This window comes from Petromyzon marinus, chromosome 82 (assembly GCF_048934315.1).
Source record: "Petromyzon marinus isolate PM22_M1 ecotype Great Lakes invasive population chromosome 82, UKy_Petmar_22M1.pri1.0, whole genome shotgun sequence".
Classification (NCBI taxonomy): domain Eukaryota; kingdom Metazoa; phylum Chordata; class Hyperoartia; order Petromyzontiformes; family Petromyzontidae; genus Petromyzon; species Petromyzon marinus.
The window spans coordinates 7,100,498-7,123,368 of NC_133747.1; the positions used below are offsets into that span (position 1 = coordinate 7,100,498).

The window sequence follows — 22,871 nt, forward strand, 5'->3', positions numbered from 1 at the left end:
GTGAGTGTACACGTGGTGAGTGTGGTGAGTGTGGTGAGTGTACGCGTGGTGAGTGTGGTGAGTGTACACGTGGTGAGTGTGGTGAGTGTGGTGAGTGTGGTGAGTGTACGCGTGGTGAGTGTGGTGAGTGTACACGTGGTGAGTGTGGTGAGTGTGGTGAGTGTGGTGAGTGTACACGTGGTGAGTGTGGTGAGTGTACGCGTGGTGAGTGTGGTGAGTGTACACGTGGTGAGTGTACACGTGGTGAGTGTGGTGAGTGTGGTGAGTGTACACGTGGTGAGTGTGGTGAGTGTGGTGAGTGTACGCGTGGTGAGTGTACGCGTGGTGAGTGTACGCGTGGTGAGTGAGGTGAGTGTGGTGAGTGTACGCGTGGTGAGTGTGGTGAGTGTGGTGAGTGTACACGTGGTGAGTGTGGTGAGTGTGGTGAGTGTACACGTGGTGAGTGTGGTGAGTGTACGCGTGGTGAGTGAGGTGAGTGTGGTGAGTGTACGCGTGGTGAGTGAGGTGAGTGTGGTGAGTGTGGTGAGTGTACACGTGGTGAGTGTGGTGAGTGTGGTGAGTGTACACGTGGTGAGTGTGGTGAGTGTACGCGTGGTGAGTGTGGTGAGTGTGGTGAGTGTGGTGAGTGTACACGTGGTGAGTGTGGTGAGTGTGGTGAGTGTACGCGTGGTGAGTGTGGTGAGTGTACACGTGGTGAGTGTGGTGAGTGTGGTGAGTGTACGCGTGGTGAGTGTGGTGAGTGTGTGAGTGTGGTGAGTGTACGCGTGGTGAGTGTGGTGAGTGTACACGTGGTGAGTGTGGTGAGTGTGGTGAGTGTACACGTGGTGAGTGTGGTGAGTGTGGTGAGTGTGGTGAGTGTACGCGTGGTGAGTGTGGTGAGTGTGGTGAGTGTACACGTGGTGAGTGAGTGTACACGTGGTGAGTGTGGTGAGTGTGGTGAGTGTGGTGAGTGTACGCGTGGTGAGTGTGGTGAGTGTACACGTGGTGAGTGTGGTGAGTGTGGTGAGTGTACGCGTGGTGAGTGTGGTGAGTGTGGTGAGTGTACACGTGGTGAGTGTACACGTGGTGAGTGTGGTGAGTGTGGTGAGTGTACACGTGGTGAGTGAGGTGAGTGTGGTGAGTGTACACGTGGTGAGTGTGGTGAGTGTGGTGAGTGTACACGTGGTGAGTGTGGTGAGTGTGGTGAGTGTGGTGAGTGTACGCGTGGTGAGTGTGGTGAGTGTGGTGAGTGTACACGTGGTGAGTGTGGTGAGTGTGGTGAGTGTACACGTGGTGAGTGTGGTGAGTGTGGTGAGTGTACGCGTGGTGAGTGAGGTGAGTGTGGTGAGTGTACGCGTGGTGAGTGAGGTGAGTGTGGTGAGTGTACACGTGGTGAGTGTGGTGAGTGTGGTGAGTGTACACGTGGTGAGTGTGGTGAGTGTACGCGTGGTGAGTGTGGTGAGTGTGGTGAGTGTGGTGAGTGTACGCGTGGTGAGTGTACGCGTGGTGAGTGTACGCGTGGTGAGTGTGGTGAGTGTGGTGAGTGTGGTGAGTGTGGTGAGTGTACGCGTGGTGAGTGTGGTGAGTGTGGTGAGTGTGGTGAGTGTACGCGTGGTGAGTGTGGTGAGTGTGGTGAGTGTACACGTGGTGAGTGTACACGTGGTGAGTGTACACGTGGTGAGTGTGGTGAGTGTACACGTGGTGAGTGTGGTGAGTGTACACGTGGTGAGTGTACACGTGGTGAGTGTACACGTGGTGAGTGTGGTGAGTGTGGTGAGTGTGGTGAGTGTGGTGAGTGTACACGTGGTGAGTGTGGTGAGTGTACGCGTGGTGAGTGTGGTGAGTGTGGTGAGTGTGGTGAGTGTACACGTGGTGAGTGTGGTGAGTGTGGTGAGTGTACACGTGGTGAGTGTGGTGAGTGTGGTGAGTGTACACGTGGTGAGTGTACGCGTGGTGAGTGTACACGTGGTGAGTGTGGTGAGTGTACACGTGGTGAGTGTGGTGAGTGTGGTGAGTGTACACGTGGTGAGTGTGGTGAGTGTACACGTGGTGAGTGTACACGTGGTGAGTGTGGTGAGTGTATGCGTGGTGAGTGTACGCGTGGTGAGTGTACACGTGGTGAGTGTGGTGAGTGTACACGTGGTGAGTGTGGTGAGTGTGGTGAGTGTACGCGTGGTGAGTGTGGTGAGTGTGGTGAGTGTACACGTGGTGAGTGTGGTGAGTGTACACGTGGTGAGTGTGGTGAGTGTGGTGAGTGTACGCGTGGTGAGTGTGGTGAGTGTGGTGAGTGTACACGTGGTGAGTGTACACGTGGTGAGTGTACACGTGGTGAGTGTGGTGAGTGTACACGTGGTGAGTGTGGTGAGTGTACACGTGGTGAGTGTGGTGAGTGTGGTGAGTGTACACGTGGTGAGTGTGGTGAGTGTGGTGAGTGTACACGTGGTGAGTGTACACGTGGTGAGTGTGGTGAGTGTACGCGTGGTGAGTGTGGTGAGTGTGGTGAGTGTACACGTGGTGAGTGTGGTGAGTGTGGTGAGTGTACACGTGGTGAGTGTACACGTGGTGAGTGTACACGTGGTGAGTGTGGTGAGTGTGGTGAGTGTACGCGTGGTGAGTGTGGTGAGTGTGGTGAGTGTACACGTGGTGAGTGTGGTGAGTGTACACGTGGTGAGTGTGGTGAGTGTGGTGAGTGTACGCGTGGTGAGTGTGGTGAGTGTGGTGAGTGTACACGTGGTGAGTGTACACGTGGTGAGTGTACACGTGGTGAGTGTGGTGAGTGTACACGTGGTGAGTGTGGTGAGTGTACACGTGGTGAGTGTGGTGAGTGTGGTGAGTGTACACGTGGTGAGTGTGGTGAGTGTGGTGAGTGTACACGTGGTGAGTGTACACGTGGTGAGTGTGGTGAGTGTACGCGTGGTGAGTGTGGTGAGTGTGGTGAGTGTACACGTGGTGAGTGTGGTGAGTGTGGTGAGTGTACACGTGGTGAGTGTACACGTGGTGAGTGTACACGTGGTGAGTGTGGTGAGTGTGGTGAGTGTACACGTGGTGAGTGTGGTGAGTGTGGTGAGTGTACACGTGGTGAGTGTGGTGAGTGTGGTGAGTGTGGTGAGTGTACACGTGGTGAGTGTGGTGAGTGTACACGTGGTGAGTGTGGTGAGTGTGGTGAGTGTGGTGAGTGTACACGTGGTGAGTGTGGTGAGTGTGGTGAGTGTACACGTGGTGAGTGTGGTGAGTGTACACGTGGTGAGTGTGGTGAGTGTACACGTGGTGAGTGTGGTGAGTGTGGTGAGTGTACACGTGGTGAGTGTGGTGAGTGTACACGTGGTGAGTGTGGTGAGTGTGGTGAGTGTGGTGAGTGTACACGTGGTGAGTGTGGTGAGTGTGGTGAGTGTACACGTGGTGAGTGTGGTGAGTGTGGTGAGTGTGGTGAGTGTACACGTGGTGAGTGTGGTGAGTGTGGTGAGTGTACACGTGGTGAGTGTGGTGAGTGTGGTGAGTGTACACGTGGTGAGTGTGGTGAGTGTACACGTGGTGAGTGTGGTGAGTGTACACGTGGTGAGTGTGGTGAGTGTGGTGAGTGTACACGTGGTGAGTGTGGTGAGTGTGGTGAGTGTACACGTGGTGAGTGTGGTGAGTGTGGTGAGTGTACGCGTGGTGAGTGTGGTGAGTGTGGTGAGTGTGGTGAGTGTACACGTGGTGAGTGTGGTGAGTGTGGTGAGTGTACACGTGGTGAGTGTACACGTGGTGAGTGTACGCGTGGTGAGTGTGGTGAGTGTGGTGAGTGTACACGTGGTGAGTGTACACGTGGTGAGTGTACACGTGGTGAGTGTGGTGAGTGTACACGTGGTGAGTGTGGTGAGTGGGCGTTCGACACTTCACGTGGCCTCAGGGTGCACATAGCCTGGCACAAGCGTCGTGGTGACGTCACCGCCACTTAGTAGCGAATGGCGGTTGTTGTTGTTGTTGTGTGTGTGTGTCTGTGTGTGTGTGTCTGTGTGTGTGTCTGTGTGTGTGTGTCTGTGTGTGTGTGTCTGTGTGTGTATGTCACTGTGTGTGTGTGTCACTGTGTGTATCTGTGTGTGTGTCTGTGTGTGTCTGTGTGTGTCTGTCTGTGTGTGTGTCTGTGTGTGTCTGTCTGTGTGTGTGTGTCTGTGTGTGTGTGTCACTGTGTGTATCTGTGTGTGTGTCTGTGTGTGTGTCACTGTGTGTGTCTGTGTGTGTGTCTGTGTGTGTCTGTGTGTGTCTGTCTGTGTGTCTGTGTGTGTCTGTCTGTGTGTCTGTGTGTCTGTGTGTGTCTGTCTGTGTGTCTGTGTGTGTGTGTCTGTGTGTGTGTCTGTGTGTGTGTGTCTGTGTGTGTGCGTGTGTGGGGAGTGGTGGTGCAGTGGTTAGCGCTGTGCTACGAACCCGGCGACCAGAGATTGATTCCTGTTCACGGCCAACACCACCACCACTCAGAGACAGTCATCACCTGAACCGGTACCTGGGCCTCCCCTAGGTCGACTCAGCCTCAAATAAGTTAACTGGTGTAGGGGTGGTGGTGGTGTGGTGGTGGTAGTGTAGTTCACATAGCTCGCACTGGGGAGAGACAAAGACGGCCGGGCGTGGTGCTGGGAGCCACCCACCCCCTCTGTGTGTGCCGGTAGCCTTCATAGGCGCTGCTAACAGCACTTGCCCCAGCTGTCTGTTTGGGCTATACGGAGGGTCTTTGTCTTTTTATACTCACCCACTCACTCACACACTCACTCACTAACTCACCAACTCACTCACCATCTCACTCACCCACTCACTCACACACTCACTCACTCACCAACTCACTCACCCACTCACTCACCCACTCACTCACCCACTCACACACTCACTCACTAACTCACTCACACACTCACACACTCACTCACCCACTCACTCACACACTCACCCACTCACCCACTCACCCACTCACTCACTCACTAACTCATTCACACACTCACACACTCACTCATACACTCACTCACCCACTCACTCACTCACACACTCACCCACTCACCCACTCACTCACCCACTCACTCACCAACTCACTCACCAACTCACCATCTCACCCACCCACTCACCCACTCACCCACCCACGCACTCACTAACTCACCATCTCACCCACTCACTCACTCACCCACCCACTCACTCACTCACTCCACTCACCCACTCACTCACCCACGCACTCACTCACTAACTCACCATCTCACTCACCCACTCACCCACCCACGCATTCACCCACTCACTCACCATCTCACTCACTCACTCACCCACCCACTCACTCATGCACTCACTCACCCACTCACCCACTCACCCACGCACTAACTAACTCACCATCTCACCCACCCACCCACTCACTAACTCACCATCTCACTCACCCACTCACTCACTCACCCACCCACCCACTCACTCACTCACCCACCCACTCACTCACCCACTCACCCACCCACGCATTCACCCGCTCACTCACCCACTCACTCACCCACTCACTCACCCACTCACCCACTCACCCACCCACTCACTCACCCACCCACTCACTCACTCACCCACCCACTCACTCACCCACTCACCCACCCATGCATTCACCCGCTCACTCACCCACTCACTCACTCACTCACCCACCCACTCACTCACCCACTCACCCACCCACTCACGCACTCACTAACTCACCATCTCACCCACTCACCCACAAATCTTGCTCTCTGTTTATTTCGTTTCAGCCGCGACCGTCGCCCCCCCCCGCAGGCAGAGCAGAGCCGGGAACATTCAACAATTTTTTTTTTATTATTATCTGGAAGAAACAAAAAAAACCCCTGGATATAATTCCTCCTCCTGGCGATGGATTTCAAGTTCAACTTCGCCATCGACGGCGTCTCTCCTGCCGACGATGGCCACAGCAACGGGAGCTCGCAAACTCCGGCGAGCGGAAACTCCCCCACGACCGAGGTCACTCCGTTTGGGGCGCGGGGGCGGGGTTCACGGTGGCCGTGTCAGAGACGCTGAGAGTCTGGGTTCAAGTCCTGGGTCTGGGTGTCTCTCTCTATCACGATGGCCGTGTCAGAGACACTGAGAGTCTGGGTTCAAGCCCTGGGTCTGGGTGTCTCTCTGTCAGGGGGTTCACGATGGCCGTGTCAGAGACACTGAGAGTCTGGGTTCAAACCCTGGGTCTGGGTGTCTCTGATGGCCGTGTCAGAGACACTGAGAGTCTGGGTTCAAGCCCTGGGTCTGGGTGTCTCTCTCTCAGGGGGTTCACAGTGGCCGTGTGAGAGACACTGAGAGTCTGGGTTCAAGCCCTGGGTCTGGGTGTCTCTCTCAGTCTCAGGGGGTTCACGGTGGCCGTGTCAGAGACACTGAGAGTCTGGGTTCAAGCCCTGGGTCTGGGTGTCTCTCTCTATCACGATGGCCGTGTCAGAGACACTGAGAGTCTGGGTTCTAGCCCTGGGTCTGGGTGTCTCTCTCAGTCTCAGGGGGTTCACGGTGGCCGTGTCAGAGACACTGAGAGTCTGGGTTCAAGCCCTGGGTCTGGGTGTCTCTCTCTATCACGATGGCCGTGTCAGAGACGCTGAGAGTCTGGGTTCAAGCCCTGGGTCTGGGTGTCTCTCAGGGGGTTCACGATGGCCGTGTCAGAGACGCTGAGAGTCGGGGTTCAAGCCCTGGGTCTGGGTGTCTCTCTCTATCACGATGGCCGTGTCAGAGACGCTGAGAGTCTGGGTTCAAGCCCTGGGTCTGGGTGTCTCTCAGGGGGTTCACGATGGCCGTGTCAGAGACGCTGAGAGTCGGGGTTCAAGCCCTGGGTCTGGGTGTCTCTCTCAGTCTCAGGGGGTTCACAGTGGCCGTGTCAGAGACACTGAGAGTCTGGGTTCAAGCCCTGGGTCTGGGTGTCTCTCTCAGTCTCAGGGGGTTCACAGTGGCCGTGTCAGAGACACTGAGAGTCTGGGTTCAAGCCCTGGGTCTGGGTGTCTCTCTCAGTCTCAGGGGGTTCACAGTGGCCGTGTCAGAGACACTGAGAGTCTGGGTTCAAGCCCTGGGTCTGGGTGTCTCTCTCTCAGGGGGTTCACGGTGGCCGTGTCAGAGACACTGAGAGTCTGGGTTCAAGCCCTGGGTCTGGGTGTCTCTCTCTCAGGGGGTTCACAGTGGCCGTGTCAGAGACGCTGAGAGTCTGGGTTCAAGCCCTGGGTCTGGGTGTCTCTCTCTCAGGGGGTTCACGGTGGCCGTGTCAGAGACACTGAGAGTCTGGGTTCAAGCCCTGGGTCTGGGTGTCTCTCTCTCAGGGGGTTCACGATGGCCGTGTCAGAGACGCTGAGAGTCTGGGTTCAAGCCCTGGGTCTGGGTGTCTCTCTCTCAGGGGGTTCACGATGGCCGTGTCAGAGACACTGAGAGTCTGGGTTCAAGCCCTGGGTCTGGGTGTCTCTCTCTCAGGGGGTTCACGATGGCCGTGTCAGAGACGCTGAGAGTCTGGGTTCAAGCCCTGGGTCTGGGTGTCTCTCTCTCAGGGGGTTCACAGTGGCCGTGTCAGAGACGCTGAGAGTCTGGGTTCAAGCCCTGGGTCTGGGTGTCTCTCAGGGAGTTCACAGTGGCCGTGTCAGAGACACTGAGAGTCTGGGTTCAAGCCCTGGGTCTGGGTGTCTCTCTCTCAGGGGGTTCACAGTGGCCGTGTCAGAGACGCTGAGAGTCTGGGTTCAAGCCCTGGGTCTGGGTGTCTCTCTCTCAGGGGGTTCACGGTGGCCGTGTCAGAGACACTGAGAGTCTGGGTTCAAGCCCTGGGTCTGGGTGTCTCTCTCTCAGGGGGTTCACGATGGCCGTGTCAGAGACGCTGAGAGTCTGGGTTCAAGCCCTGGGTCTGGGTGTCTCTCTCTCAGGGGGTTCACAGTGGCCGTGTCAGAGACACTGAGAGTCTGGGTTCTAGCCCTGGGTCTGGGTGTCTCTCTCTCAGGGGGTTCACGGTGGCCGTGTCAGAGACGCTGAGAGTCTGGGTTCTAGTCCTGGGTCTGGGTGTCTCTCTCTCAGGGGGTTCACAATGGTCGTGTCAGAGACACTGAGAGTCTGGGTTCAAGCCCTGGGTCTGGGTGTCTCTCTCTCTCAGGGGGTTCATAGTGGCCGTGTCAGAGACACTGAGAGTCTGGGTTCTAGCCCTGGGTCTGGGTGACTCTCTCTCAGGGGGTTCACGGTGGCCGTGTCAGAGACACTGAGAGTCTGGGTTCAAGCCCTGGGTCTGGGTGTCTCTCTCAGTCTCAGGGGGTTCACGGTGGCCGTGTCAGAGACACTGAGAGTCTGGGTTCAAGCCCTGGGTCTGGGTGTCTCTCTCTCTCAGGGGGTTCACAGTGGCCGTGTCAGAGACACTGAGAGTCTGGGTTCAAGCCCTGGGTCTGGGTGACTCTCTCTCAGGGGGTTCACGGTGGCCGTGTCAGAGACGCTGAGAGTCTGGGTTCAAGCCCTGGGTCTGGGTGTCTCTCTCTCAGGGGGTTCACGATGGCCGTGTCAGAGACACTGAGAGTCTGGGTTCAAGCCCTGGGTCTGGGTGTCTCTCTCAGTCTCAGGGGGTTCACGGTGGCCGTGTCAGAGACGCTGAGAGTCTGGGTTCAAGCCCTGGGTCTGGGTGTCTCTCTCTCTCTCAGGGGGTTCACGGTGGCCGTGTCAGAGACGCTGAGAGTCTGGGTTCAAGCCCTGGGTCTGGGTGTCTCTCTCTCTTTCAGGGGGTTCACGGTGGCCGTGTCAGAGACGCTGAGAGTCTGGGTTCTAGCCCTGGGTCTGGGTGTCTCTCTCAGTCTCAGGGGGTTCACGGTGGCCGTGTCAGAGACACTTGAGAGTCTGGGTTCAAGCCCTGGGTCTGGGTGTCTCTCTCAGTCTCAGGGGGTTCACGGTGGCCGTGTCAGAGACGCTGAGAGTCTGGGTTCAAGCCCTGGGTCTGGGTGTCTCTCTGTCTCAGGGGGTTCACGGTGGCCGTGTCAGAGACACTGAGAGTCTGGGTTCAAGCCCTGGGTCTGGGTGTCTCTCTCTCAGGGGGTTCACGGTGGCCGTGTCAGAGACGCTGAGAGTCTGGGTTCTAGCCCTGGGTCTGGGTCTCTCTCAGGGGGTTCACGATGGCCGTGTCAGAGACGCTGAGAGTCTGGGTTCAAGCCCTGGATCTGGGTGTCTCTCTATCAGGGGGTTTCACGATGGCCGTGTCAGAGACACTGAGAGTCTGGGTTCAAGCCCTGGGTCTGGGTGTCTCTCAGGGGGTTCACGATGGCCGTGTCAGAGACACTGAGAGTCTGGGTTCAAGCCCTGGGTCTGGGTGTCTCTCTGTCAGGGGGTTCACGATGGCCGTGTCAGAGACACTTGAGAGTCTGGGTTCAAGCCCTGGGTCTGGGTGTCTCTCTCTCTCAGGGGGTTCACAGTGGCCGTGTCAGAGACACTGAGAGTCTGGGTTCAAGCCCTGGGTCTGGGTGTCTCTCTCAGTCTCAGGGGGTTCACAGTGGCCGTGTCAGAGACACTGAGAGTCTGGGTTCAAGCCCTGGGTCTGGGTGTCTCTCTCAGTCTCAGGGGGTTCACGATGGCTGTGGTGATTATGATGATAGTGATGATTGTGATGGTGGTGATTATGGTGGTGATGATTGTGATGATGATGATGGTGGTGATTATGGTGGTGATTATGGTGGTGGTGATGATGGTGATGATGATGGTGATGATGGTGGTGATGATCGTGATGATGGTGGTGATTATGGTGGTGATGATGATGGTGATGATGGTGGTAATGATTGTGATGGTGATGGTGGTGATTATGGTGGTGATGATAGTGGTGATGAGATGGTGATGATGGTGGTGATGATCCTGATGATGATGGTGGTGATTATGGTGGTGATGATGGTGGTTGTTGTGATGATAACGATGATTGTAACGGCGATGATGATGATGGTGGTGGTGGTGTTTGTTGGTGGTGTTTGTTGGTGGTGGTGTTTGTTGGTGGTGTTTGTTGGTGGTGGTGTTTGATGGTGATGTTTGTTGGTGGTGGTGTTTGTTGGTGGTGGTGTTTGTTGGTGGTGTTTGTTGGTGGTGTTTGTTGGTGGTGTTTGTTGGTGGTGGTGTTTGATGGTGGTGTTTGTTGGTGGTGTTTGTTGGTGGTGTTTGTTGGTGGTGTTTGTTGGTGGTGGTGTTTGTTGGTGGTGTTTGTTGGTGGTGTTTGTTGGTGGTGTTTGTTGGTGGTGTTTGATGGTGGTGTTTGTTGGTGGTGTTTGTTGGTGGTGTTTGTTGGTGGTGTTTGTTGGTGGTGTTTGTTGGTGGTGTTTGTTGGTGGTGTTTGGTGGTGGTGTTTGTTGGTGGTGTTTGATGGTGGTGTTTGTTGGTGGTGTTTGTTGATGGTGGTGTTTGTTGGTGGTGTTTGTTGGTGGTGTTTGTTGGTGGTGGTGTTTGTTGGTGGTGTTTGTTGGTGGTGTTTGTTGGTGGTGTTTGTTGGTGGTGTTTGTTGGTGGTGGTGTTTGATGGTGGTGTTTGTTGGTGGTGTTTGTTGGTGGTGTTTGTTGGTGGTGTTTGTTGGTGGTGGTGTTTGTTGGTGGTGTTTGTTGGCGGTGTTTGTTGGTGGTGGTGTTTGTTGGTGGTGTTTGTTGGTGGTGTTTGTTGGTGGTGTTTGTTGGTGGTGTTTGTTGGTGGTGTTTGTTGGTGGTGGTGTTTGTTGGTGGTGTTTGTTGGTGGTGTTTGTTGGTGGTGTTTGTTGGTGGTGTTTGTTGGTGGTGTTTGTTGGTGGTGTTTGTTGGTGGTGGTGTTTGTTGGTGGTGTTTGTTGGTGGTGTTTGTTGGTGGTGGTGTTTGTTGGTGGTGTTTGTTGGTGGTGGTGTTTGTTGGTGGTGTTTGTTGGTGGTGTTTGTTGGTGGTGTTTGTTGGTGGTGTTTGTTGGTGGTGTTTGTTGGTGGTGGTGTTTGTTGGTGGTGTTTGTTGGTGGTGGTGTTTGTTGGTGGTGTTTGTTGGTGGTGTTTGTTGGTGGTGTTTGTTGGTGGTGTTTGTTGGTGGTGTTTGTTGGTGGTGTTTGTTGGTGGTGGTGTTTGTTGGTGGTGTTTGTTGGTGGTGTTTGTTGGTGGTGTTTGTTGGTGGTGTTTGTTGGTGGTGTTTGTTGGTGGTGTTTGTTGGTGGTGTTTTTTGGGGGTGGTGTTTGTTGGTGGTGTTTGATGGTGGTGTTTGTTGGTGGTGTTTGTTGGTGGTGTTTGTTGGTGGTGTTTGTTGGTGGTGTTTGTTGGTGGTGTTTGTTGGTGGTGGTGTTTGTTGGTGGTGTTTGATGGTGGTGTTTGTTGGTGGTGTTTGTTGATGGTGGTGTTTGTTGGTGGTGTTTGTTGGTGGTGTTTGATGGTGGTGTTTGTTGGTGGTGTTTGTTGTTGGTGTTTGTTGGTGGTGTTTGTTGGTGGTGTTTGTTGGTGGTGTTTGATGGTGGTGTTTGTTGGTGGTGTTTGTTGGTGGTGTTTGTTGGTGGTGTTTGTTGGTGGTGTTTGTTGGTGGTGTTTGTTGGTGGTGTTTGTTGGTGGTGGTGTTTGTTGGTGGTGTTTGTTGGTGGTGTTTGTTGGTGGTGTTTGTTGGTGGTGTTTGTTGGTGGTGTTTGTTGGTGGTGGTGTTTGTTGGTGGTGTTTGTTGGTGGTGTTTGATGGTGGTGTTTGTTGGTGGTGTTTGTTGATGGTGGTGTTTGTTGGTGGTGTTTGTTGTAGGTGTTTGTTGGTGGTGGTGTTTGTTGGTGGTGTTTGTTGGTGGTGTTTGTTGGTGGTGTTTGATGGTGGTGTTTGTTGGTGGTGTTTGTTGGTGGTGTTTGTTGGTGGTGTTTGTTGGTGGTGGTGTTTGATGGTGGTGTTTGATGGTGGTGTTTGATGGTGGTGTTTGATGGTGATGTTTGTTGGTGGTGTTTGTTGGTGGTGTTTGTTGGTGGTGTTTGTTGGTGGTGTTTGTTGGTGGTGTTTGTTGGTGGTGGTGTTTGTTGGTGGTGGTGTTTGTTGGTGGTGGTGTTTGTTGGTGGTGTTTGTTGATGGTGTTTGTTGGTGGTGTTTGTTGGTGGTGTTTGTTGGTGGTGGTGTTTGTTGGTGGTGTTTGTTGGTGGTGTTTGATGGTGGTGTTTGTTGGTGGTGTTTGTTGGTGGTGTTTGTTGGTGGTGTTTGTTGGTGGTGTTTGATGGTGGTGTTTGATGGTGGTGTTTGTTGGTGGTGTTTGTTGGTGGTGTTTGTTGGTGGTGTTTGTTGGTGGTGGTGTTTGTTGGTGGTGTTTGTTGGTGGTGTTTGATGGTGGTGTTTGTTGGTGGTGTTTGTTGGTGGTGTTTGTTGGTGGTGTTTGTTGGTGGTGTTTGTTGGTGTTGTTTGATGGTGGTGTTTGATGGTGGTGTTTGTTGGTGGTGTTTGTTGGTGGTGTTTGTTGGTGGTGTTTGTTGGTGGTGTTTGTTGGTGGTGGTGTTTGTTGGTGGTGGTGTTTGTTGGTGGTGGTGTTTGTTGGTGGTGTTTGTTGATGGTGTTTGTTGGTGGTGTTTGTTGGTGGTGTTTGTTGGTGGTGGTGTTTGTTGGTGGTGTTTGTTGGTGGTGTTTGATGGTGGTGTTTGTTGGTGGTGTTTGTTGGTGGTGTTTGTTGGTGGTGTTTGTTGGTGGTGTTTGTTGGTGGTGTTTGATGGTGGTGTTTGATGGTGGTGTTTGTTGGTGGTGTTTGTTGGTGGTGTTTGTTGGTGGTGTTTGTTGGTGGTGGTGTTTGTTGGTGGTGTTTGTTGGTGGTGTTTGATGGTGGTGTTTGTTGGTGGTGTTTGTTGGTGGTGTTTGTTGGTGGTGTTTGTTGGTGGTGTTTGTTGGTGGTGTTTGGTGGTGGTGTTTGATGGTGGTGTTTGTTGGTGGTGTTTGTTGGTGGTGTTTGGTGGTGGTGTTTGTTGGTGGTGTTTGTTGGTGGTGTTTGATGGTGGTGTTTGTTGGTGGTGTTTTATGGTGGTGTTTGATGGTGGTGTTTGTTGGTGGTGTTTGATGGTGGTGTTTGATGGTGGTGTTTGATGGTGGTGGTGTTTGTTGGTGGTATTTGTTGGTGGTGTTTGTTGGTGGTGTTTGTTGGTGGTGTTTGTTGGTGGTGTTTGTTGGTGGTGTTTGATGGTGGTGGTGTTTGTTGGTGGTCTTTGTTGGTGGTGGTGTTTGTTGGTGGTGTTTGTTGGTGGTGGTGTTTGGTGGTGTTTGTTCGTGGTGGTGTTTGATGGTGGTGGTGTTTGTTGGTGGTGTTTGTTGGTGGTGTTTGTTGGTGGTGTTTGTTGGTGGTGTTTGTTGGTGGTGTTTGTTGGTGGTGTTTGATGGTGGTGTTTGTTGGTGGTGTTTGTTGGTGGTGTTTGATGGTGGTGTTTGATGGTGGTGTTTGATGGTGGTGTTTGTTGGTGGTGTTTGTTGGTGGTGTTTGTTGGTGGTGTTTGTTGGTGGTGTTTGTTGGTGGTGTTTGATGGTGGTGTTTGATGGTGGTGGTGTTTGTTGTTGGTGTTTGTTGGTGGTGTTTGGTAGTGGTGGTGTTTGTTGGTGGTGTTTGTTGGTGGTGTTTGTTGGTGGTGTTTGTTGGTGGTGGTTGTTGGTGGTGTTTGTTGGTGGTGTTTGTTGGTGGTGTTTGGTAGTGGTGGTGTTTGTTGGTGGTGTTTGTTGGTGGTGTTTGTTGGTGGTGTTTGTTGGTGGTGTTTGTTGGTGGTGTTTGTTGGTGGTGTTTGATGGTGGTGTTTGATGGTGGTGTTTGTTGGTGGTGTTTGTTGGTGGTGTTTGATGGTGGTGTTTGTTGGTGGTGGTGTTTGTTGGTGGTGTTTGTTGGTGGTGTTTGTTGGTGGTGTTTGATGGTGGTGGTGTTTGTTGGTGGTGTTTGTTGGTGGTGTTTGATGGTGGTGTTTGTTGTTGGTGTTTGATGGTGGTGTTTGTTGGTGGTGTTTGTTGGTGGTGTTTGTTAGTGGTGGTGTTTGTTGGTGGTGTTTGTTGGTGGTGTCTGGTGTTTGATGGTGGTGTTTGTTGGTGGTGTCTGGTGGTGTTTGTTGGTGGTGTTTGGTGGTGGTGTTTGATGGTGGTGGTGTTTGTTGGTGGTGTCTGGTGTTTGTTGGTGGTGTTTGTTGGTGGTGTCTGGTGTTTGATGGTGGTGTTTGTTGGTGGTGTCTGGTGGTGTTTGTTGGTGGTGTTTGGTGGTGGTGTTTGATGGTGGTGGTGTTTGTTGGTGGTGTCTGGTGTTTGATGGTGGTGTTTGATGGTGATGGTGTTTGTTGGTGGTGTCTGGTGTTTGTTGGTGGTGTTTGATGGTGGTGTTTGTTGGTGGTGTTTGATGGTGGTGTTTGTTGGTGGTGTCTGGTGTTTGTTGGTGGTGTTTGTTGGTGGTGTTTGTTGTTGGTGTTTGTTGGTGGTGTTTGTTGGTGGTGTTTGTTGGTGGTGTTTGATGATGATGATGGTGGTGGTGTCTGGTGGTGGTGTTTGTTGTTGGTGTTTGTTGGTGGTGTTTGATGGTGGTGTTTGTTGGTGGTGTTTGTTGGTGGTGTCTGGTGGTGGTGGTGTTTGTTGGTGGTGTTTGTTGTTGGTGGTGTTTGTTGGTGGTGTTTGTTGGTGGTGTTTGTTGGTGGTGTTTGTTGGTGGTAATGTTTGATGGTGGTGTTTGATGGTGGTGTTGTTTGGTGGTGGTGTTTGTTGGTGGTGTTTGTTGGTGGTGTTTGTTGGTGGTGTTTGTTGGTGGTATTTGTTGTTGGTGGTGTTTGTTGGTGGTGGTGTTTGATGGTGGTGTTTGTTGGTGGTGTTTGATGGTGGTGTTTGATGGTGGTGTTTGTTGGTGTTGTTTGATGGTGGTGTTTGATGGTGGTGTTTGTTGGTGTTGTTTGATGGTGGTGTTTGTTGGTGGTGTTTGTTGGTGGTAATGTTTGATGGTGGTGTTTGATGGTGGTGTTGTTTGGTGGTGGTGTTTGATGGTGGTGTTTGTTGGTGGTGTTTGATGGTGGTGTTTGTTGATGGTGTTTGTTGGTGGTGTTTGATGGTGGTGTTTGATGGTGGTGTTTGATGGTGGTGTTTGTTGATGGTGTTTGTTGGTGGTGTTTGATGGTGGTGTTTGATGGTGGTGTTTGATGGTGGTGTTTGTTGTTGGTGGTGTTTGTTGTTGGTGGTGTTTGTTGGTGGTGTTTGGTGGTGGTGTCTGGTGGTGTTTGTTGGTGGTGTTTGTTGGTGGTAGTGTTTGATGGTGGTGTTTGGTGGTGGTGTTTGTTGGTGGTAGTGTTTGATGGTGGTGTTTGTTGGTGGTGTTTGTTGGTGGTGTTTGTTGGTGGTGGTGTTTGTTGATGGTGTTTGTTGGTGGTGTCTGGTGGTGGTGTTTGATGGTGATGGTGTTTGTTGGTGGTGTCTGGTGTTGTTTGTTGGTGGTGTTTGTTGGTGGTGGTGTTTGTTGTTGGTGGTGTTTGTTGGTGGTGTTTGGTGGTGGTGTCTGGTGGTGTTTGATGGTGGTGTTTGTTGGTGGTGTTTGTTGGTGGTGTTTGTTGGTGGTGTCTGGTGGTGTTTGTTGGTGGTGTTTGGTGGTGGTGTTTGGTGGTGGTGTTTGTTGGTGGTGTTTGTTGGTGGTGTCTGGTGTTTGGTGATGGTGTTTGTTGGTGGTGTCTGGTGTTGTCTGGTGTTTGATGGTGGTGTTTGGTGATGGTGTTTGTTGGTGGTGTTTGATGGTGGTGTTTGATGGTGGTGTTTGATGGTGGTGTTTGTTGTTGGTGGTGTTTGTTGTTGGTGGTGTTTGTTGGTGGTGTTTGGTGGTGGTGTCTGGTGGTGTTTGTTGGTGGTGTTTGTTGGTGGTAGTGTTTGATGGTGGTGTTTGTTGGTGGTGTTTGTTGGTGGTGTTTGTTGGTGGTAGTGTTTGATGGTGGTGTTTGTTGGTGGTGGTGTTTGTTGGTGGTGTTTGGTGGTGGTGTTTGTTGGTGGTAGTGTTTGATGGTGGTGTTTGATGGTGGTGGTGTTTGTTGATGGTGTTTGTTGGTGGTGTCTGGTGGTGGTGTTTGATGGTGGTGTTTGATGGTGGTGTTTGTTGGTGGTGTTTGATGGTGGTGTTTGATGGTGGTGGTGTTTGATGGTGGTGTTTGATGGTGGTGTTTGATGGTGGTGTTTGTTGGTGGTGTTTGTTGGTGGTGTTTGTTGGTGGTGGTGTTTGTTGGTGGTGTTTGATGGTGGTGTTTGGTGGTGGTGTTTGTTGGTGGTGTTTGTTGGTGGTAGTGTTTGATGGTGGTGTTTGTTGGTGGTGTTTGTTGGTGGTGGTGTTTGTTGGTGGTGTTTGATGGTGGTGTTTGATGGTGGTGGTGTTTGATGGTGGTGGTGTTTGTTGGTGGTGTTTGTTGGTGGTGTTTGTTGTTGGTGGTGTTTGATGGTGGTGTTTGTTGGTGGTGTTTGTTGGTGGTGTTTGTTGTTGGTGTTTGTTGGTGGTGTTTGTTGTTGGTGTTTGATGGTGGTGTTTGTTGGTGGTGTTTGATGGTGGTGTTTGTTGGTGGTGTCTGGTGTTTGATGGTGGTGTTTGATGGTGGTGGTGTTTGATGGTGGTGTTTGATGGTGGTGTTTGATGGTGGTGTTTGATGGTGGTGTTTGTTGGTGGTGTTTGATGGTGGTGTTTGATGGTGGTGTTTGTTGGTGGTATTTGGTGGTGGTGGTGTTTGATGGTGGTGTTTGTTGGTGGTGTTTGTTGGTGGTGTTTGATGGTGGTGTTTGTTGGTGGTGTTTGTTGGTGGTGTTTGATGGTGATGGTGTTTGTTGGTGGTGTCTGGTGGTGTTTGATGGTGGTGTTTGTTGGTGGTGTTTGTTGGTGGTGTTTGTTGGTGGTGTTTGTTGGTGGTGTTTGTTGGTGGTGGTTGTTGGTGGTGTTTGTTGGTGGTGTTTGTTGGTGGTGTTTGGTAGTGGTGGTGTTTGTTGGTGGTGTTTGTTGGTGGTGTTTGTTGGTGGTGTTTGTTGGTGGTGTTTGTTGGTGGTGTTTGTTGGTGGTGTTTGATGGTGGTGTTTGATGGTGGTGTTTGTTGGTGGTGTTTGTTGGTGGTGTTTGATGGTGGTGTTTGTTGGTGGTGGTGTTTGTTGGTGGTGTTTGTTGGTGGTGTTTGTTGGTGGTGTTTGATGGTGGTGGTGTTTGTTGGTGGTGTTTGTTGGTGGTGTTTGATGGTGGTGTTTGTTGTTGGTGTTTGATGGTGGTGTTTGTTGGTGGTGTTTGTTGGTGGTGTTTGTTAGTGGTGGTGTTTGTTGGTGGTGTTTGTTGGTGGTGTCTGGTGTTTGATGGTGGTGTTTGTTGGTGGTGTCTGGTGGTGTTTGTTGGTGGTGTTTGGTGGTGGTGTTTGATGGTGGTGGTGTTTGTTGGTGGTGTCTGGTGTTTGTTGGTGGTGTTTGTTGGTGGTGTCTGGTGTTTGATGGTGGTGTTTGTTGGTGGTGTCTGGTGGTGTTTGTTGGTGGTGTTTGGTGGTGGTGTTTGATGGTGGTGGTGTTTGTTGGTGGTGTCTGGTGTTTGATGGTGGTGTTTGATGGTGATGGTGTTTGTTGGTGGTGTCTGGTGTTTGTTGGTGGTGTTTGATGGTGGTGTTTGTTGGTGGTGTTTGATGGTGGTGTTTGTTGGTGGTGTCTGGTGTTTGTTGGTGGTGTTTGTTGGTGGTGTTTGTTGTTGGTGTTTGTTGGTGGTGTTTGTTGGTGGTGTTTGTTGGTGGTGTTTGATGATGATGATGGTGGTGGTGTCTGGTGGTGGTGTTTGTTGTTGGTGTTTGTTGGTGGTGTTTGATGGTGGTGTTTGTTGGTGGTGTTTGTTGGTGGTGTCTGGTGGTGGTGGTGTTTGTTGGTGGTGTTTGTTGTTGGTGGTGTTTGTTGGTGGTGTTTGTTGGTGGTGTTTGTTGGTGGTGTTTGTTGGTGGTAATGTTTGATGGTGGTGTTTGATGGTGGTGTTGTTTGGTGGTGGTGTTTGTTGGTGGTGTTTGTTGGTGGTGTTTGTTGGTGGTGTTTGTTGGTGGTATTTGTTGTTGGTGGTTGTTTGTTGGTGGTGGTGTTTGATGGTGGTGTTTGTTGGTGGTGTTTGATGGTGGTGTTTGATGGTGGTGTTTGTTGGTGTTGTTTGATGGTGGTGTTTGATGGTGGTGTTTGTTGGTGTTGTTTGATGGTGGTGTTTGTTGGTGGTGTTTGTTGGTGGTAATGTTTGATGGTGGTGTTTGATGGTGGTGTTGTTTGGTGGTGGTGTTTGATGGTGGTGTTTGTTGGTGGTGTTTGATGGTGGTGTTTGTTGATGGTGTTTGTTGGTGGTGTTTGATGGTGGTGTTTGATGGTGGTGTTTGATGGTGGTGTTTGTTGATGGTGTTTGTTGGTGGTGTTTGATGGTGGTGTTTGATGGTGGTGTTTGATGGTGGTGTTTGTTGTTGGTGGTGTTTGTTGTTGGTGGTGTTTGTTGGTGGTGTTTGGTGGTGGTGTCTGGTGGTGTTTGTTGGTGGTGTTTGTTGGTGGTAGTGTTTGATGGTGGTGTTTGGTGGTGGTGTTTGTTGGTGGTAGTGTTTGATGGTGGTGTTTGTTGGTGGTGTTTGTTGGTGGTGTTTGTTGGTGGTGGTGTTTGTTGATGGTGTTTGTTGGTGGTGTCTGGTGGTGGTGTTTGATGGTGATGGTGTTTGTTGGTGGTGTCTGGTGTTGTTTGTTGGTGGTGTTTGTTGGTGGTGGTGTTTGTTGTTGGTGGTGTTTGTTGGTGGTGTTTGGTGGTGGTGTCTGGTGGTGTTTGATGGTGGTGTTTGTTGGTGGTGTTTGTTGGTGGTGTTTGTTGGTGGTGTCTGGTGGTGTTTGTTGGTGGTGTTTGGTGGTGGTGTTTGGTGGTGGTGTTTGTTGGTGGTGTTTGTTGGTGGTGTCTGGTGTTTGGTGATGGTGTTTGTTGGTGGTGTCTGGTGTTGTCTGGTGTTTGATGGTGGTGTTTGGTGATGGTGTTTGTTGGTGGTGTTTGATGGTGGTGTTTGATGGTGGTGTTTGATGGTGGTGTTTGTTGTTGGTGGTGTTTGTTGTTGGTGGTGTTTGTTGGTGGTGTTTGGTGGTGGTGTCTGGTGGTGTTTGTTGGTGGTGTTTGTTGGTGGTAGTGTTTGATGGTGGTGTTTGTTGGTGGTGTTTGTTGGTGGTGTTTGTTGGTGGTAGTGTTTGATGGTGGTGTTTGTTGGTGGTGGTGTTTGTTGGTGGTGTTTGGTGGTGGTGTTTGTTGGTGGTAGTGTTTGATGGTGGTGTTTGATGGTGGTGGTGTTTGTTGATGGTGTTTGTTGGTGGTGTCTGGTGGTGGTGTTTGATGGTGGTGTTTGATGGTGGTGTTTGTTGGTGGTGTTTGATGGTGGTGTTTGATGGTGGTGGTGTTTGATGGTGGTGTTGATGGTGGTGTTTGATGGTGGTGTTTGTTGGTGGTGTTTGTTGGTGGTGTTTGTTGGTGGTGGTGTTTGTTGGTGGTGTTTGATGGTGGTGTTTGGTGGTGGTGTTTGTTGGTGGTGTTTGTTGGTGGTAGTGTTTGATGGTGGTGTTTGTTGGTGGTGTTTGTTGGTGGTGGTGTTTGTTGGTGGTGTTTGATGGTGGTGTTTGATGGTGGTGGTGTTTTGATGGTGGTGGTGTTTGTTGGTGGTGTTTGTTGGTGGTGTTTGTTGTTGGTGGTGTTTGATGGTGGTGTTTGTTGGTGGTGTTTGTTGGTGGTGTTTGTTGTTGGTGTTTGTTGGTGGTGTTTGTTGTTGGTGTTTGATGGTGGTGTTTGTTGGTGGTGTTTGATGGTGGTGTTGTTGGTGGTGTCTGGTGTTTGATGGTGGTGTTTGATGGTGGTGGTGTTTGATGGTGGTGTTTGATGGTGGTGTTTGATGGTGGTGTTTGATGGTGGTGTTTGTTGGTGGTGTTTGATGGTGGTGTTTGATGGTGGTGTTTGTTGGTGGTATTTGGTGGTGGTGGTGTTTGATGGTGGTGTTTGTTGGTGGTGTTTGTTGGTGGTGTTTGATGGTGGTGTTTGTTGGTGGTGTTTGTTGGTGGTGTTTGATGGTGATGGTGTTTGTTGGTGGTGTCTGGTGGTGTTTGATGGTGGTGTTTGTTGGTGGTGTTTGTTGGTGGTGTTTGTTAGTGGTGTTTGTTGGTGGTGTTTGTTGGTGGTGTTTGTTGGTGGTGTCTGGTGGTGTTTGATGGTGATGGTGTTTGTTGGTGGTGTTGGTGGTGTTTGATGGTGGTGTTTGTTGGTGGTGTTTGTTGGTGGTGTTTGTTAGTGGTGTTTGTTGGTGGTGTTTGTTGGTGGTGTTTGTTGGTGGTGTCTGGTGGTGTTTGATGGTGATGGTGTTTGTTGGTGGTGTTTGATGGTGGTGGTGTTTGATGGTGGTGGTGTTTGTTGATGGTGTTTGATGGTGGTGGTGTTTGATGGTGGTGGTGTTTGTTGGTGGTGTTTGATGGTGGTGGTGTTTGATGGTGGTGGTGTTTGATGGTGGTGTTTGTTGGTGGTGTCTGGTGTTTGATGGTGGTGTTTGTTGGTGGTGTTTGTTGATGGTGTTTGTTGGTAGTGTTTGATGGTGGTGTTTGTTGGTGGTGTCTGGTGTTTGGTGATGGTGTTTGTTGGTGGTGTCTGGTGTTGTCTGGTGTTTGATGGTGGTGTTTGGTGATGGTGTTTGTTGGTGGTGTTTGATGGTGGTGTTTGATGGTGGTGTTTGATGGTGGTGTTTGTTGTTGGTGGTGTTTGTTGTTGGTGGTGTTTGTTGGTGGTGTTTGGTGGTGGTGTCTGGTGGTGTTTGTTGGTGGTGTTTGTTGGTGGTAGTGTTTGATGGTGGTGTTTGTTGGTGGTGTTTGTTGGTGGTGTTTGTTGGTGGTAGTGTTTGATGGTGGTGTTTGTTGGTGGTGGTGTTTGTTGGTGGTGTTTGGTGGTGGTGTTTGTTGGTGGTAGTGTTTGATGGTGGTGTTTGATGGTGGTGGTGTTTGTTGATGGTGTTTGTTGGTGGTGTCTGGTGGTGGTGTTTGATGGTGGTGTTTGATGGTGGTGTTTGTTGGTGGTGTTTGATGGTGGTGTTTGATGGTGGTGGTGTTTGATGGTGGTGTTTGATGGTGGTGTTTGATGGTGGTGTTTGTTGGTGGTGTTTGTTGGTGGTGTTTGTTGGTGGTGGTGTTTGTTGTGGTGTTTGATGGTGGTGTTTGGTGGTGGTGTTTGTTGGTGGTGTTATGTTGGTGGTAGTGTTTGATGGTGGGTGTTTGTTGGTGGTGTTTGTTGGTGGTGGTGTTTGTTGGTGGTGTTTGATGGTGGTGTTTGATGGTGGTGGTGTTTGATGGTGGTGGTGTTTGTTGGTGGTGTTTGTTGGTGGTGTTTGTTGTTGGTGGTGTTTGATGGTGGTGTTTGTTGGTGGTGTTGTTGGTGGTGTTTGTTGTTGGTGTTTGTTGGTGGTGTTTGTTGTTGGTGTTTGATGGTGGTGTTTGTTGGTGGTGTTTGATGGTGGTGTTTGTTGGTGGTGTCTGGTGTTTGATGGTGGTGTTTGATGGTGGTGGTGTTTGATGGTGGTGTTTGATGGTGGTGTTTGATGGTGGTGTTTGATGGTGGTGTTTGTTGGTGGTGTTTGATGGTGGTGTTTGATGGTGGTGTTTGTTGTTGGTATTTGGTGGTGGTGGGTGTGTTTGATGGTGGTGTTTGTTGGTGGTGTTTGTTGGTGGTGTTTGATGGTGGTGTTTGTTGGTGGTGTTTGTTGGTGGTGTTTGATGGTGATGGTGTTTGTTGGTGGTGTCTGGTGGTGTTTGATGGTGGTGTTTGTTGGTGGTGTTTGTTGGTGGTGTTTGTTAGTGGTGTTTGTTGGTGGTGTTTGTTGGTGGTGTTTGTTGGTGGTGTTTGGTGGTGTTGATGGTGATGGTGTTTGTTGGTGGTGTCTGGTGGTGTTTGATGGTGGTGTTTGTTGGTGGTGTTTGTTGGTGGTGTTTGTTAGTGGTGTTTGTTGGTGGTGTTTGTTGGTGGTGTTTGTTGGTGGTGTCTGGTGGTGTTTGATGGTGTGGTGTTTGTTGGTGGTGTTTGATGGTGGTGGTGTTTGATGGTGGTGGTGTTTGTTGATGGTGTTTGATGGTGGTGGTGTTTGATGGTGGTGGTGTTTGTTGGTGGTGTTTGATGGTGGTGGTGTTTGATGGTGGTGGTGTTTGATGGTGGTGTTTGTTGGTGGTGTCTGGTGTTTGATGGTGGTGTTTGTTGGTGGTGTTTGTTGATGGTGTTTGTTGGTAGTGTTTGATGGTGGTGTTTGTTGATGGTGGTGTTTGTTGGTGGTAGTGTTTGTTGGTGGTGTTTGATGGTGGTGTTTGTTGGTGGTGTCTGGTGTTTGATGGTGGTGTTTGTTGGTGGTGTTTGTTGATGGTGTTTGTTGGTAGTGTTTGATGGTGGTGTTTGTTGATGGTGGTGTTTGTTGGTGGTGTTTGTTGGTGGTGTCTGGTGTTTGTTGGTGGTGTTTGTTGGTGGTGTTTGGTGGTGTTTGATGGTGGTGTTTGTTGGTGGTGTTTGTTGGTGGTGTTTGTTGGTGGTGTTTGTTGGTGGTGGTGTTTGTTGATGGTGTCTGGTGGTGGTGTTTGTTGGTGGTGTCTGGTGGTGTTTGGTGGTGGTGTTTGTTGGTGGTGTTTGTTGGTGGTGTCTGGTGGTGTTTGATGGTGGTGTTTGATGATGGTGGTGTTTGATGGTGGTGTTTGTTGTTGGTGTTTGTTGGTGGTGTTCTGATGGTGGTGTTTGTTGGTGGTGTTTGTTGGTGGTGTTTGTTGGTGGTGTCTGGTGGTGTTTGTTGGTGGTATTTGGTGTTGTTTGTTGTTGGTGGTGTTTGATGGTGGTGTTTGATGGTGGTGTTTGGTGGTGGTGGTGTTTGTTGGTGGTAGTGTTTGATGGTGGTGTTTGGTGTCTGGTGTTTGTTGGTGGTGTTTGTTGGTGGTGTTTGTTGGTGGTGTCTGGTGTTTGATGGTGATGGTGTTTGGTGGTGGTATTTGATGGTGGTGTTTGTTGGTG

The 22,871-nt window shown here is 51.0% G+C and overlaps 1 protein-coding gene across 1 annotated transcript in view; it reads left to right on the top strand.

The window, feature by feature from the left end:
• LOC142907753 (uncharacterized) overlaps positions 1–22,871 on the top strand; it is a 54,054-nt gene that overhangs the window by 198 nt on the left and 30,985 nt on the right. The window contains exon 2 of the mRNA XM_076057491.1: positions 5,706–5,931. Coding sequence (XP_075913606.1) covers positions 5,824–5,931 — 108 coding nt within the window. The 5' untranslated portion in view covers positions 5,706–5,823. The remainder of the gene's footprint in view (positions 1–5,705; positions 5,932–22,871) is intronic.